At 44.4% G+C, this 17,369-nt stretch overlaps 1 protein-coding gene across 1 annotated transcript in view; it reads right to left on the minus strand.

The window, feature by feature from the left end:
• kcnq5a (potassium voltage-gated channel, KQT-like subfamily, member 5a) overlaps nt 1-17,369 on the minus strand; it is an 89,621-nt gene that overhangs the window by 16,147 nt on the left and 56,105 nt on the right. Inside the window, exons 2-7 of the mRNA XM_070977594.1 lie at nt 8,223-8,313; nt 6,398-6,524; nt 5,538-5,713; nt 4,803-4,928; nt 3,152-3,262; nt 2,940-3,035 (exon numbers count right to left, since the gene is read on the minus strand). Coding sequence (XP_070833695.1) covers nt 2,940-3,035; nt 3,152-3,262; nt 4,803-4,928; nt 5,538-5,713; nt 6,398-6,524; nt 8,223-8,313 — 727 coding nt within the window. The remainder of the gene's footprint in view (nt 1-2,939; nt 3,036-3,151; nt 3,263-4,802; nt 4,929-5,537; nt 5,714-6,397; nt 6,525-8,222; nt 8,314-17,369) is intronic.

Below are 17,369 nucleotides of genomic sequence, written 5' to 3' on the forward strand. Positions count from 1 at the left end.
AAATGTACCAGTTGTTCTGCAGAAATGCATTTTTACAGGTTGCTTCCTTCACATTCAACCGGCTGACTGAACCTCCTCAATGGCGCCAGGTGTGGTTACAAGACTTATGACACGACTGGAAAGCCTTCATAAAAACGCTTCAGACAGACAGGGTGGGAAATGAGCACCAGCCACCTGCCAAACGCTGGTCAATTCTGGCTGCTGGATGTTCGGCTGCTCTAAAGGCTGCTTTGAAGTCATTTGGAGATGCAGTCTTGTTCTAAAAATACAGTCAGTCGGCTAAATAGTTATCGCAGCAGGTGAAATTAAGAATTGACCAGCTTCTGAGGCTTGAAGACAGTGGTAATATCCTGCCCTGCACACACACGCACAACACACAGTGGCTTAAAGCAGGGAGAGCTGTGTGAGATGGGGCGGTGAAGTGACACACAGAACAGTAATGTCATCCACACATTTAAAACATCAAAGCTGCTTCCAAGTTTCCTTTTACCTGTTGGGGAAAATGTTATGAGCTTGGCGGAGAGCAGACAGTGACCAGGTGCTTGACACAAAGCCAGTAAAACAGAAACAAGCTCGACACAGCAGCAGCCCCGGCTCCTCGAAATTACCTCTAAATACAGCTCGTGGGGAGCAGGAAATACGTGTGATGGAAACGCAACAACGGCCGAGTTATGCTTTCTGTTAACTGCTGTTAACAAACCTGCCAAGTCACAAAATGTTGATACTGAACGAATTTTGATTTGTTTGGTGCCAAAACAGGCAATCGTACACTCTGCACTCGTAGCGACTGCAGCATTATTCATCTTTTTATGGTTATGTTAAGGCTTGGCAGCACTTGGTCAAGGTCAGGGAAAGATCACGGTCTGTTTTATTACAGAGGACGGCAGCAGTGACTGTGAACAGTGTTTTTTATTAACATTTAACAGAAATCACAATTTTTCCCTAATTTAACCACAGCGCTTTGTCGCTTCACCATGGACTTAACCTCAGTGAAGCTACATCAGACATGTTAGCTGGAAAACTAGCAGCAGACGTTGACAAGACAGAAACTGCGTGCTTTGCTTTGGGTTACTCTCTGCTGGCTCAGACAGCTCAGCGCTGACAGTGTTGGCTGTAGTGCGCTGACAATTAAAAAATAAAATTTTTATACTAAAACTGTGCAAAATTCCCCAAATTCCTGAGCTTAACATCGCTTGGAAATTTAGCGACCCTTTGCAACCCTTCCTGCAACACACACAGCACTAATTGCTCCCTTAGTGGGTTACTTAGGATCACTTGGGATCCAACTGGTCTTTGTCAAGAAAAACAACTGATGCATATTGATAACAGGAAGGACAGGAAAAACAGGATTTAAGAATGGAGGAATTACTCACATAAATATGCATGAAAATATGTTAGAAATTTCATCTGGGAATGCAGACAAACCTTAAATAAATCCTCAGTTTAACCGAATCAACTGAAGCGCCAGTGAACACCCCCATACTGTCCTCATCATAAACCACTGTTTTATAATGCAGGCATGTCCATCATTAAGAAAGACGAGTGGGGACAAAGCAGCTTTGACTTACGCAGATTTGTAAGTTCGTCAGCAGGAAGCTGCCTTCAAACAGAAACTGTGGCGAGTTTAATGACCCTGCGAGCTATGATGCGTCACTTCAACACATGATTTAAAAATGTAAATATACTCATAATAATTTCCATTTACTGTAACAGCCTGTGATGAACAGCATACCCAGACCGTTAAGACAAACAGTGAAGTTTATGGCATCCATTATTTACACCCTGCATTGACTTTTCCGTTGGTGCAGTTCAAGCTGCGTATTTGCTTTAAAAGTTAACGAGGATCGCCTGATTGCTCCATTACACAACAGCCGCGTTGGACTATGGGATATCGAGGGCGGGAAAACAGCTTCTTGGCTAGCTTTGTTTGAAAAGGGCCAGGCCTTGCCAGCCAGCTGTGACATTTTTCAGCAAAGATCTGGACTTTAAATCTGATTGGCTGCTTGTGTTGTTCGCCCCAAGACGCCTTCAGCAGCAGCAGCTGGTAGAGCAGATACTATACATCCCCATATTTGGACAATTAGGTTAGTCGGTGTTACATCATCATAACTGATAGAAATGATGGGAAAATCTAAAACAGTGAAGCTCAGATTGCAGAAATTTGGATTTTCTTTAAGGACAAAAAATAAAATAACACAGCAGGAGCTTCATTTGGTGGAAAAACTCAGAAAGTAGGTCAAGGTAGTTCATAACGTAGAGGAAGGGGAACACACACGCACACACAGAGAAACAGACACTCTCAGAGACACACACATGCATGCAAACACTGAGAAACACACACTTGTGGGCACACACACACACACACACACACACACACTCCACAGCAGGTATTTATTGTTCATTAGAAAGTGATGCAGCTGGTCTTGTCTATTACAATGAGTGACGGTTTGGAGGAGCGTCGGCCCGGGGAATGATCGCCATGGAAACGGCTCATAAATCCCAGCAGTGTGTGTTGCTGTTGGACCTCAGAGACGACAGCACGCCTCACACACCGTTAGTCATCATCAGCTACACGCCCTGACAGCCCGGAGAAGGGCGAAACACACACGCACACATATTAAATACTTAATGAAACACCTTCACTCTGATAGGAGGAGAGATGGTGAACACACACACACACACACACACACACACACACACACACACACACACACACACACACACACAGTTCAACATCATCCCAAGACACACGTCAAAGGGGTAAAGAGCGCTCTTACTCAGACACACAGACATGAAGCGCACACACAAAAAGCTGCAGACAAAAGGTGAGACAGCTCCCTGCGCTCACACCGATCCTCAGCTGCTGCTACAAAAAAAAAATCAGTGGAGGTGAAGTGTGTTCGTTCGTTCTCTGCATGTGTGTGTGCGTGTGTGTCTACCTGGATGAGGCTGGCAGCTGGGTTCCTCCTCTTTTCAAAGTGCTTCTGTCGATGCTGCTCTTGAACTTTCAGAGCAAAACCTGACCCTAGGATGCCCTACACACAGAAACACACACGCACGCACACACAGAGTTTAAAGCAGAGTGTTAGCGTTAGCTTTCTGGAGCTGTGAGGACCTGACAGTCATCAGCGTCGGAAAGCGCTTGACTCACAGCCGGCAGGGCGAAGAAGGAGATCCCCAGCAGAGCAAAGCCGGCTGATAACAACCGTCCCGTCCACGTCTGCGGGGTCTTGTCGCCGTAGCCGATTGTTGTCAGGGTGATCTGAAGGGTCAGAGGTCAACACTCAGGTAACCAGAGCTTTATCTGAAATCTGTCCCTTGCTCACTCTTCCAATACTCCCTGTATAACAGACAACTAAATCACTTCCTGTACGAATCACTGGCAGGTGAAAACGTTGCATTGCATGCAGACACTCGTATGAAATGGCAGACAGTGAATAGACAGGGAGTCAGACACAGCCCAGGTTTTTAACACTGACACAGCAGCACAAACCAGCTGTCTCCTTTATATTCCTCAAACATAAAATAGGTGTGCTCTGTGCACTGACTGCCTCCTCCTGGGTGTTGTCTCTTCAATTTGAAGCTCACGCAAAGCTTCAGAGGTTTTTCTGAGCGAATCTTGTGCACGGCTGGATGAGTATCTTGCAGCTGTCCATGGCCTCGTGCTACATTCAGCAAATTAAAATTTTTGCTCCACAAATTGCCTGACTGTGGCGGTCAGACGGAAAAAAAAGAGGTAAGAAGAAAGGAGAGAGCTGAGATTACAACGTCCAGTATTTTTTGTTATGTGCTGAGACGTCCGATGCAGCCACAGTGGATTTTCTGATAAGTTTGCTAACCTTGAATACTTTCACCAGCTAAAGATAAAACTGTAGCTTGGTGATCTTGTGAATGCCGGGGAGTCATGATGAATCAGTCAGCTTTTGTCACTGGCACCACATTTAATGAGTTTTCAAACCCATGCCTCAAAAGCATTTAGAAGCTTTTGGCAATCATAATCAAATACACGAATAGAAGTCCTGAATCTGTTGAAGTGTGACTGTGTGCCACTAAATCAGCGTCTAAAGGATGAAGTAAACAGAATAAAAGACGCACAAATGTGTAGAAAATTGCAGCTTAAGAAGATTAACGTCAGTGTTGACTCGCACGTCTTTTAAGTTTATGTTTCAAATCGCCACCTTGCCACAAAAATGATCTAACTCCTTCTTATCTCTACCAGAGAGAAAGATGCCCCGAAGCCACGATCGCGGCTGCAACCGTGTCTGAGTGTCATCCCCACAACGGGCCAGTCTCACCTGGCAGCAGGAGAAAATTGACTTTATTGATTGGGCTGTTTCTTGTTCGTGTGTCGTCTGTTTCCGCGTTCTCGGGGCATAATGGGTTTTAGATTTAGGAGGAAACAGTGCAGTGCAGCCAGCAGAGTGTGACTTCAAAGGTCCTCCTGTTGGGTTTTGTATTGCAGGTGTCATTAAGGTCACACAGGAACTGTAAATAGAAATATATCACTGCTGACATAAAAACAGCACAGCTCCAGCTCTGCTGCTGTCTCTGCTTTTTGGGTTAAAGGGAGCATTCTGACTATACTGGATGAGAAAACTTACTCACTTCGTTTGTACTTGTTTTAAGTGACGTGATGCAGTGCAGGATGCATTCATTTAGCCGACATTAGTTTAGTGACTTTCAAACACAGTCGAGGCAGTTATCACCAGCGCAATGTGATTTCATTTAGAAGTTTTAAAGGTGTTTAGCATGCTCGAGTGTATCTGTGCATAACGTGTGTGTGCGTGTGTGTGTGCACTCACCGTGCCCCACCACAGAGCGTCGGCGTAGGTGGCGAAGTCCTTGTTGAATTCTTTCTCCACCAGATAGACCAAGAAGGAGGAGAAGATCAGCACCAGGAACCCAATATACCAGGCTGTCACCAGCTCCTGGAAGAGACACACACGCACACACACACACACACATTCTATTTCATAAACAAAGAGTTATACTTCACACAGTTTCAAGGATTTTTTTTGCCACTTTACCTTCTAACTTTATAGTAACAGAGAGAAAAAACACCCTCATTATCTGTTTGGGATGTAAATGGAGCAAACTGAGTCAAATGGCTACCAGCATACATTACATAATATACTATTTTAAGCAGTGAACACGTGCATGTAGTGAACTCACGATCACCTCATATTGCACATATTTCCAGTCAGTCATCTTCTATCACACCTAGTAGTTGTTGTAATTTACATTTTAATTGCTAATTTATGATATTTTATTACTTACATTCATTTGAAGAAGGTGATCCCACTGTGGGCGTGTCTCTATGCACACAGTCTGACTCTGTTCTTGGATTTTAATTCTGCTTTTCTTTGCTGGATCTGTCTCCTGCTTGCTGCTGTAACAGCTGACTTTTCCTGACACTTTTAATTTGTCCCCGAAACAATGCTGCTGACTGACAGGTGATCGTTTCAGGAGAAGCACAGCAGCTCTGTCCGACCACGACGTCAAACATCTGAAGTTCAGGAGAGGAGAAACCGTCCTACCTTACTGTGTGCATAAACTACAGATCCCAGCAGCTTCCAGGTCCCCCCCCTGCGGTCCATGCGCACCATGCGCAGGATCTGAAGGAAGCGGAGGCTACGCAGCGCAGAGGTGGCGAAGATGTTACCCTGGCTACCGGCTGAAACCACAGCAACCGAGGCGATGAGAACGATGATGTCTGGGGAGTAAAAGAGTGGGAATTAAAGGTCACGGGTTCCACAATATTAGCAGCAGGAACTGTGGTTGGCTCCCCGACGTTCCAGAGCCATCCAGTCTTCCATCCATCACCTTTAAAACAACTATCGATTGACTACAAGCTGCTTGTTTGCTTTTCTACGTCTATTCGTCTTCTTCTGTCATTCTGTCCACAACCCTAAAATTCCCCACTCTTCTCTTCTCTTATTTCCCAGCAGGCTGACTTCCTCGCTGCTGGAGCACCGTAAGGATGATGGAGAACCGCTGTCATGTAAATGTGTGTGATAGCAGCGGCTGGACACTGAAGAGGAAGTTTTATCTACTTTCAGCAAATAACAGCATTACATGAGAATATTAAAAATGACTCTGTAAGGTGCAGCAGATGTTGTACTTTAACAACAACTTTAACAGGATGATAATGTGAATATCCAACAAAAAGACATGTTTCTGTCAAAATTGTTGCAAAAAAGTGTATTTTTCTTGATTTTTAATCTAAACCTGAAGTATTTTTGTGTAAATAGTGACATGATGCCATTTAGGAAACAAATGCAATAAATCTGTTTGCAGTGTGAAAGGCTTCATTGATAAACTCAACAGTAAAATAGCGACAACAACATCTATTTTTCATCCAGACATCACAGACACACACACGCGCGCACACACCTACCGATGACACAGAACGGCTTCCTGGCGAAGCGGAGGCGCCCCTGCCAGCCTCGGTAGCGGCAGCAGCAGCCGGCGCTCCATATCCTGATGATGTACTCCAGACCAAACACTACAATCATCACAAACTCCTGCAGGACACACACGGAAAAACTCGCAGACTTAAACCTCTAAACGCTACAAATGCAAACAATGCAGACAGTCAGAGCAAAGGGTCGAGGAAGCCAGTTAGGTTTGTCGCAGTGAGCTGTAAAATAAGAAAAACCTGCATTCACAGGAAGAGTCTGACATTTTAGGGAAACACACTGAAACACTGTCTGCAGTGTCACATCAGAATAACCAGCTTCTGGCCGTAGCTTCATATTTAATTGGCAGATATTAAAAGTGGTATCGATCTCCCCTGGCCCTTTGCCTCAGAGGTGGCAGTTCGATCCCTGTCTTTGAGCTAGAGAGCGAACCCTACTGATGGGCAGCTCCGCCGCCATCGCTGTGTGAATGAGAGCTCGTACCGCAAAGCACTTTGTTCATTAAGGTAGAAAAGTGCTTTATAACTGCAGTCAATTCATTTCTATCCATCATTGCACAAATGAAACCAAAACTCCCACCGTCTGCCTTTTGACCCGGTGCTGTGTGTTCATGCCGGGCCCCTCTGCATCACTCAGACAAATGAACAAGCGTCTCTGCATTCGGTCCCTGTGATTGGCTCTGCTGTTTTGGAGTGATGGCGGCAGCTATGGAGTTGGCTGAGAACAGATTTATTAATCACCATGCCATCAGATTTATATTCAACCTCACTCAGGCCTTGCTGCACATGCATGAACCAAAATAGGAAGTGTGCTTGGAAATGCCCACACAGTCCAAGACCTGCAACGCTGCACTAGTTGTTGTGTTTGCATGATTAAAATAGATCCTCTCAGCCAGCTCTCAGCGACGAAGTGAAGCAGTTTTATTTCCCAAAATGTCAAACTATTCCCTTCGAGCGTCGCCCAAATTGCAAGGAATAAAAATCCTTCTCTCTCCACAAACAATGGCCACATTAGTGCGGATAATTCACAGACCTTTGCAGATTACTTTGGAATGACTGCACCAAAAAAAAGTCCCTATGACAATGGATGACTGCGTGCTCTGTGCATTACCCACAGCAAGTCAGATCGTTTTTGTTCATTGCTTTCAGCAAAACAAACAAAATGCATTTCCTCTTTTCTTTGGGTGGAGGCAGAAATTCAGAGACGAATGTCTCAAAACCTGCACAAATGAAGACTAAACTGTCTTCAAGGCTGAGACTAGAGGTGAGGAAACTGTGATGAGACCCTGTGATGTCTCCATTTGTTTGCGCTTCATTGTTTTTTTTTTTGTTTTTGTTGTTTTGCTCTGACTGATGCTGATTGGTGTCTGAGTCACAGACTGTTAACTTATATTGTAACGATGTGATTTTGACTGTGTGTAGCAAGAGACCAACCATTACAGTTCATGACAGTGCTGAGAATGCACAATGAGCATCTCTTATGCAGATATGAGCGTCACTGAGCCTCATACACACACACACACACACACACACACACACACACACACGTACGTACGCACGCACGCACGCACGCACGCACGCACGCACGCACGCACGCACGCACGCACGCACGCACACACACACACTTGACAATGTTAATTTAACCATTTGACACCCTCACAATTTGTCACTGTCGAGTAATATGAACGTGATAAGGTCTCCCTGGGAGACGCCTCCTGATCGAGCAGGCTTGTGTGAACATGTGTGCTCGTGCATGAAGGTGTGTGTCTGTGTGTGTGTGAGAGTGTGTGTGTGTGTGTCCTACCAGGATGAGCAGGCAGTGTGAGGAGAATTCCTGGTGGGCAGGGATGGTGGAAAACACAGAGAGAACAAGACATCCAAACACCAGTGTGAACCTGCGGAGACAAAACAAAACAAGACACACACGCACGCACGCACGCACGCGCACGCACGCACGCACGCACGCACACACGCACGCACGCACACACACACACACACATACACACACACACACAGAATTGCTTAAGTGAACCTGCAGGCTACAGAAGGATGCGATGACTCTACGTTAAGCAGGATCAGAGCTGTTAGGAGCATCATCAGGACCAGGACGAGCACCGTTAAAGCTGCAGGAAGCTGCTGTTACTGCGGCCATTCAGCTGATTCACACACTGTATGAATGGACTGAAGGCAAACAAATCCTCCTCACAGGAACATGAGTTGAACAAGCAGTTGACACAGAGCTGCAGGCGATGATAACAGTGTGTGTGTGCGCGTGTTATTCACTTAAAGCTGAAGAGGGAAGATTCATTCCTTTAAAGCAGTAATCTGCAGCTTTCTTGGCAGCCTTGTGCTCACTGCTGCCATGTTTTTAGCGCCCTTTCTGCCTGGCAACAGCCGTCTTCAGGTTGCCTTTCCGTCCAACCCTTTCTTTCTTTTGAACGCGATTTCTCAGGAACGTGTTCAATAAATTCTTCACAAACATTAATTTAGACTCAAGGACGAGCTGCTAAAACTCGTATTTGGCCATAACTCAAAAATTCATTTGATAATCTGGACAAAATTCCAAACAAATGTCTCAGAGGATAAACTGATGAAGTGAGGGTGCTTCGTATCCAAAAGGTCAAAGGTCAACTTCACTCTGACATCATAATGTTCTACAAACGCCATTATTCATCAGTATAACTTGGTGCCACTAATCCTGAAACTGTGCTGATTGGACAGATCGTCTGGTGGGTTGAAGATGTGCGTGAAGAGTCCATGTTTCACCGTTTGTTTGCCTCTCTGCAGAAACATCCATATTTGCAGCACTGCAGTCACCAAAAGCTCATTAGTTTTGCTGATACTGAGCTTCAGGTGACTGTCGTTGCACCATGTGATGAAGCTCTCTATCAGTCCTGTGCAGCCGTGAGGCAGAATACCATCATTTGGCAAAAGATTTCATATCCAAAGCAACTTACAGGTCTTATTCAGGGTCTTTCTTTAAGAGCCTACAAATACTCATCAACCCAATAAAACCAGCAGAGTGGCAACAGCCTGCAGCCAACACTTTTCTGTGATCTGCTCTTGCTGCTCCTGCATTTCATAAAGGGTCAGTTCACTTAGATTACGTCACATTTATCTCTGTCTATCGGAGCTTTTAGCTTTGGTTTTATTTGTCGAGGTTTTTAGATATCGATGGACACAACAGAGGCGAATGGAGCTCGACATATTACATATAAAGAAGAAGAAACATCATAATTGCTGTTAACAGTTTTCACTACTTCCTGTGTCAGGGTGCAGAACAGAGCCGATATCTCAAATCCTGGAAACGTCCAACCTAAACTACCATTGCTGCATACCAGAGGAGGTAAGTGAGAAGATATGCACTTTGTGATCGAAGTTTCAATGAACTGCAGGCACGACACTTCTCGTAACACTGCAAATGGTATCAGGATTAAAGCAGAAGTTCGGAGCTACGATAACGCTGATGCACTCACTATGAAATGTTTGGAGAGCCCTCAGAGCTCTCCTCATTGACTGACCCAAAGTACCCCACCTCTGCTGCCCGCGAGGAGACCACTCAGTTCCTTCTAAGTCATATGGTAACTTGGTTAATGAGCAAGTACAAATTAAAATTCATGAGGAAGCTTCCAGGCAACACATGAACTGGATAGCAGCCCCAGCCTGCTGTTCTCTCTCTCTCGACTGTTTTTTTTAAAGATGCCATCTGTCTTTCTGATATTTACTGTTTTCTCATCTCCGCAGACCTTTGAGTGTTTGTTGTCTGTGTACAGAATGTGCTCCAGCCTCGTCCCCCTTTCATTTCCTTTCCTTTCCTTTCCTTTCCTTTCCTTTCCTTTCCTTTCCTTTCCTTTCCTTTCCTTTCCTTTCCTTTCCTTTCCTTTCCCCTGTCTGTCTTACTTTCTCTTTAGTTTTGTCTCTCCTTCTACCTCCCTTTTTTTCATCCCCTCTCCCTGCTTCGGCTCGCCTCCTCCTCTCTCTGGACTCCCTCACCATCACTGTCTTATTTGCTCTCCCGTATGATTAATGCTGCCATTTATTTTCCACGGGATCCACGACGAATATGAAAGGTGGAGGTGTGTGTGCGTATGTGTATGAAGAGTGTGTGTACCTGCGGCTGCGGAGGAGGACTGATGGTTCCTGACATCCAGCCCACATCTGCCTCTGACACTGGCTCCCTCTCTAATAGCTCTTTACTGTCATGCAGATAGACGTTCAGCACGGAGGGCGGATTTATAAACAGCATCCAGTTGCGGGAGTGAAGTTTGTGTGCGCACAACCACTTATCCTAACAAATAACCCCTTCACTCACATTTAAACAACTTCTCAACATGCACTCCCGGAACAAGCGACTAAGTGGACCTTGAGCAGGGACTGTTTTGTCCACTGCTGTTTGCAGAGTCAAGAATTAACCGTCAAGCTCAACTTTTGACTATTTTGTGCTTTTTTTCTTGATGTGAACATTGAAAAGAAACTACTTTTGCAAAAGCAGCGTGGTCCGTTCGAGGCCGTCTTTATTTATAGGTTTGTCTTTGTCCATTTAAAGCTCTGCCGTGCCTCCCCCTGACTTAATTACGGCTGTTCCGGTCCATGCACATGATGCATTTTGACATACGAAGAAGAAACGGAGGATAGCGTACCGGCAGGTGAGGCCACGAGCCACGCCGTGAGTGCAACTGAGGGACGTGCTACCATCCACATGGTCACAGTGGGCAGTGAAAAAAGCCTGCATCTTCAAGCCAGGGAATGAATGTTTTTCCCTGCTCACACATCTGTGAGTGGCTTTATCTCTCAGGTTTCAGCGTATTTAAACAATCAAAAGATTACTGGCTTCCCACCTTCGAGTGTGGCAATTCAGATCAGGTGTAAACACTGATGTGGTCAGGCAACACGTCCTACAAACTCAGGGCTTCTCTTCTGTGTGAAGAGAAATATGCATCCACTAGCACAAGTGTTGCACTGGTATCATGTAGTGGGGAAAACTAGGCTATATTACTGTCTCTTGTCCTATTCGTCAGTTGTTGTTGGGAGTTGTAGTTCTAAGTGTGTCCTGTCCTACTCAATCCGAATACAAAAGAACTACATTTCTGGGTAAACGTTCCCGCCTTTGCTGATCTGTGCCGGGAAACCGCAACTTCTGTATCATTTTTGTGACAAACCAACCGCAACAACTAAGAATAACAAGAAGACTCAAGCAAAATGAAGAGGTATTTTTCTGTAGTTTCTACCTCGGTAGGTCAGGACAATGAGGATAAAAGGCGGTATTTTGGGGAAAATAGTACTACTACAACATTTACGGTGTCTGACGCTGAATCTTCGTCACTCGTCACTTCTTCATTGGACCGGTCTGTCTCCTCAGATACAAAAATGAATCGATTCAACCCTCATCAGTATCAAATTAATTTAGCCTATAAACACGTTAACTAACTGTCCGACTGTGTGTGCTACTACATTTTTCTTTGTGCTACTAAAATTTTTAACTTACTAGTACTAGTGCTACCACCTAAAAAAGTAAGTGTACAGCCCTGAAACTACTTCTTTTTATGCATAATCAATCCGTCCCTCATAATGCAAGAACCCCACAAATGCCATCCTGATACATGCATGCGAATTTTTTTTTTCTGTGATCCGACTGAAGCTCGACTGGAACCGATCTCAGAATACCTTATTTTTCGGTGCATATGTGGGCACTGAACAATGTTCAAACTCACACTGCTATTCTATCATTTTCCAAAAAGCACTGCTGGATTTAGGCTGAACTACCAGTGCGAAAGGGCCCATGGAGGGGGTTTACAGGCTTTGGTGTTGTAGCAGTAAAAAGCAGAATATCAACTACTTCCTTCCATGGAAAGAAAAAGTCTGCGACTCCTCAAGAACAAAGCAGAGTTCACGGATCGTGTGGATAACAGGCATTAAACCAAAAGCTGCGCAGTGAGGCTCTCGCATGTCTGCCAATCAGAAACCGTCCAGATTTACAGCTTTAGCTGGAAACACAACTTCAAATGTGCCTGTGGAGTCAGTGTAATTGTTAAGCTGAGTGAACAAACTTATTCAAGAGTGTAATGAAATGGTGAAAACAGAACTGGCAATAAAAATTGATTTATAAGGTAAATTTTGCAGCAAACTGAATTTTCCTGACTTTTCTGTCCAACCTACAAACAGCAGTCTTTTATGCGGTGAAATTAAAAAGCTCAGCTGAAAGGAAATCACTCTATTATGTGAGTGTGCATACAATTGTGAAGTTAATCATATTTGGAAAAAAGGTTTTTTTCTCAAGGTCTGATAATAAAACGTCCAAGTATCTTTTTTTAATTTCACTATTCACACTGTGGCAATTTGAGGCCTTGAGTGAAGGAATAAATAGTGGAAGAATACAAACCGAGCACAAAAGTGTGCACCTGAATGTGGGCAATGAAAAGAGCGGAGCGTTACTCCGGCGTGTCCATTCATGTGAATTGTGAATGAATGGCCTCTGCAGCTTCCATTCAGAATCTACACGTATAACTGCAAACACAGATTTTCTTTAACAGCAGTAACAACACAGGCTGCTGTGACTTTGTGTCACATTCAAAATTACATTTACTATGGCAGCATTTTCCCCTCTGAGGGAGCAACGCGCAATCGCCTGCCACAGTGGAGTGGTGGTCATCGAAGTGGATAAGACGTATTTTTACCCATTAAATCATTCCAGCATGCATTCAGCATATTATCAATATCACTTCATGCACTCCACATTTTTTCCTTGCTGAGTATCAATTGATGATGGAATTACTCAGCGGGTGCAAACAGGCAAAAAGAAGCTGCTATTGACTGACGGGAGCACGATGACACAAGTGATCAATAACGCGTCCACATGGATCAGTCCCTCGGCGAATTAACCACTTGATCAGTCATTCACAGAGGCGAGCTGCTGACACCAACAGCTGTGTGGTCATGTGTGAGGAAGATGAGGGCGTGAGGGCGTGGATCTAATGCAGCACTGTGCATCAAACACAGTTTTTAGATGGAAACAGCAATAATACTGAGCTCACTAATTAACACCTTTGATTTGTTCTCAAACCTTAACTGGTCATTTCTGAGGTGAGTTTGGTCATGTGCTGGAACTATTTCTCGGCAAACAACAGAGCTGTGCAGTGATTTCACGCAGCAACGTGACGTAAACAACCAGCGGACTCACTGCACAGACGCCTGGGGGGACAGTTCTTCTTCTTCTTTCTGTTTGTGTGTAGATAAAATAAACAACGTGCTAATTGATTCAGAGGTGCTGGAGGTTTGCAGACAGGCTAGCTGTTTCCACCTGCTTCCAGTCTTTATGCTAAGCTAAGTTAATGGTGCTAGACTCCATCCAAAGCACAGACATGGGGGTGGGATTTATGCTCTTATCTAACTCTGAACAAAAAGGCAAGAAAGCCATTTTGCACATTAACAATAGTGACTTTAAGTGTAAATTTTAAATCCATAAATCATGTGAAATGCTTATGATGGAACATGGATCTGTAGAATTTCTTGTCTATGCACGTTCATTTTAGAAAGCATGAGCGGAAACTAAAACTTCCCCAGAAGATGGGAAATCAGTTTCCAAACTTCAACAGAAACGGAAAATATTTCTTATTTTCAGGGCTTAATATTCATGTGGGCTCCTTCTTAAGTGCTCCCCTCCAAATGCCAGTTAATTGCTTTTATTAAATATCTCAGCTGAGTGTTCGCCCGCTCTGTCGTCTGGATGTCAAACCAACTTCTGGCAAAACTGGTGCTTGACGTCCTCAGCGGACTCTGGACGAGATGCAGGTGTAAGAGTGTCCCGCTTTGTTGCAAACGGCAGAGACAAACTGCCTCTGACTTTATGCTGATGGACGACCCAAGGACCCACAGACAAAACCATATACAGCCAAAAGGCTGCACGACTCCTCTGAAAAAAAGACGGCTGAAAAGCCTGAAGTGTGTGTGTGTGTGTGTGTGTGTGTGTGTGTGCGTGTGTGTGTGTCCAGCTCCCTGGAGATTTGCAGCCTGGGCTCATAAGACTCACATAGAAGCAGACAGAGGCAGCAGGTGCACGGCTCACTGAAAATGGAGCGATTCCAACTTACAGAAATTGGAAAAGTGTTCCTTCTTGGACCGTAATAAAACCGCCCGTTTTAAGTGTTTTATTTAGCAATTTTTTCAAACAAATGTGTGAAAATGTGTCAAAATTCATTGTGAGGGTGGTTGGTCTGACCACTGATGTGCATGCATGTCCTCTGAATGTCAGCTTGTGTTGCTCTTGTGGACGACGGTGGACAACACGATGGACACATGTGGACGGTTTGAGGAGAAAAGGTCGGTCTTAATCAATAAATCCTACAGAAGGGACGTGACTTCAACATCCACTGAAGCGTCCTCTTCACCAGAGCGTGGCCCATGAAATCATCAGATCTGTGTGAGCGATGAGGAGGCTGTGACCTTCCTCAGATTAATACATGAAGCAAACATAAAGGCCTCATCTCCATTACGTTACATTGATTTCCACTGTCTGACACTCGACTGCCGCTCTTCTAATTACACCGTTGCATCTTGACTGGTTAATTAGTGCCATCTCAAACTCACATGAGTTCACTCTTTTTTCTTATTCACACTAAATTTGAATGAAAACTGGAGGAGGAACAGTGAGGACACACACACACAATACTACGCTGCTGAAAATGCTGACCTCAGCACTGTCAAAACAACGTATGCGACAGTCTGTGTGCAACAGTTACAAATGCAAAATTAGCAAAATTTGGGGAGAGAAAACACTGCGACAAAAACAAACCAAAGAGTGAGTCTTGTTTACACTGTCAGGCGTAATAAACAAATAAATAAACACACATGCAGCCAATTAAACACATCTTCAAAGAGAGTATTTGACTTTACTTCTTCGTGTTGATAATAAATTGCCTCTCAGACGACTCGTCAAAGTGGAAGATGACTTAAATCATCGGACTTTCGGCAGAATGTGTGACTGTGTGTGTGTGTGTGTGTGACTGCACATCCACTCCTCTGCGGATCTAAACTGTGTAAGTGTGTACTGTAGCATGCACATGTAAATATGTTTATGATAAAAAGGAGGAACACTATAAAAGGGTGCACGTGTTCTCTGTGTTTATATGAAATAAGCATCTGAGAGTGGGGAGGAGAAAAAGTGTGTGTGCGTGTGCGTGTGTGCGTGTGTGCGTGTGTGTGTGTGTGACAGATTGGGTACACGAGAGGTCAGGGTTTTCCACACAATGCAGTCTGGTATCATTATCTATTTCCTTCTTTCTTTCTGTGCCAACCGTGCATACCCTTTCAATCAAGACGGAGGGAGGGAACGGAAACAGAGAGCGAAAAACTGAAAGAGAAAAAGAGAAACTGAGAGAGTCAGTGAGTAAATGTCTCGTCGTGTCAATGCAACAGAACAAAAGAAATGATGGAGGATACAAAAGGAGAGAGGAGGCTCTGAAAAGAGAAGGAGCAGCAGCAGAGACCTCCACGCTGGCACAGAGATGTGCTCATACTCTGCAGCTTCACATTAGGGTCCGGGTCCACCTCGACCCAGCCCAAGAAGCCCATCAGACAAGTGTCTGTACCAAAGTGTGAAGCACAGATCATCATAAACAAATCCTCATATACTATCTAATTATAACTTTTAATTATTAAGGCAGGAAATGTGCAAATGTGGTGGGAAAGCAGGCGGTTCTCATGAGGGTCGAGGTCCCCTTTGAACTCACTGCTGGTGGAAGCAGAAGTAGCAAATACTCTAAAATACTCTTTTACAAGTATAAGTCCTGCATGCAAGATTTCTCTCAAGTAAAAGTACAAGCAGCAGAACATACTTAAAGTATTACAGTAAAAGTACTTGGTGGAGTGGCCACCTGCAGAAAGTTCATTTATTATATGAAGTATCTGATGGGAGTATTATTACCAATGCTTTAACACATAAGAAGTATTTTAATGTCACAGCTGGTGAGATGGAGCACATTTGAACACATTTTTCTACTTGATGCTTTTATGAATTGATCATGTTTTGGTTGTAAAATGTTAAGTGCAGCTATAAGGTGGCATAAAGAACTCAAGTGAAGTAAAAGCCCCTTTGAATTGTACTTAATTACAGTATTGAGTGAATGTACTTGGTTGAACATGACTGAATGTTACAGGAGAGGCGAGTTCAGCAGGTTCTCCTGGATGAAAGCAGCGGAGCAGAGGTTGTAACGTGAAGACAAACACTGAGCTTAGCTATAAATAACGCTTCTCCTTCTAGGAAAGGCTCAGCATAAAGAAAATAAAACAAGGGAAAGAAAGAAGAAGCATCAGAAGAAGAGCGAGATCAAGAAAGAGATGACAAGCTGAGAGAGCGCACCGAGCACAGTCGGACTCCTTTCAAGTTTCTCTTTGGAGTTTCTCTCATGACGACAGCTTTCACCGCATCGATCGTGCTTTTAGGTTTTAATCAGTGGCTGTTGTGTGTGTGAGAGAGTGGGCACAAGCACTGTGCTATCTATCTGGGATCTTTTCTGGCATAGACCGACCCTCTAGGGACCAGCAGGCTGCATGTTATCTCTGAGGTCCTGGTCCGGGTTCGGATCAGGTTAAGGTTAGGGTATTCATAATGTAAACGTATCAGGACTGTTGCCACAATAATCCGTATATACTGTGATTTTGTTGGTCTGTTCTGAGCAGCGACGTCTATTGCATGTCTGTCTGTCCGTCCCTGGAGAGGGACCCCTCCTCTGTGACCCATTTTTCCCCATTAAAAAGGCTTTTTTGAGGGGAACCAATCCAGAGGGTGTCGTGCACCCCACAGATTTCTGACTTTGGTTAAAGCTAGGCTTAGGGTTAAGCTGTCCACAGTGAATGGAAGTCAATGCAATGTCCTAACAAGGGTGTGTGTGTGTGTGTGTGTGTGTGTGTGTGTGTGTGTGTGTGTGTGTGTGTGTGTGTGTGTGTGTGTGTGTGT

Source organism: Chaetodon trifascialis, chromosome 13 (genome assembly GCF_039877785.1).
Source record: "Chaetodon trifascialis isolate fChaTrf1 chromosome 13, fChaTrf1.hap1, whole genome shotgun sequence".
NCBI lineage: Eukaryota > Metazoa > Chordata > Actinopteri > Chaetodontiformes > Chaetodontidae > Chaetodon > Chaetodon trifascialis.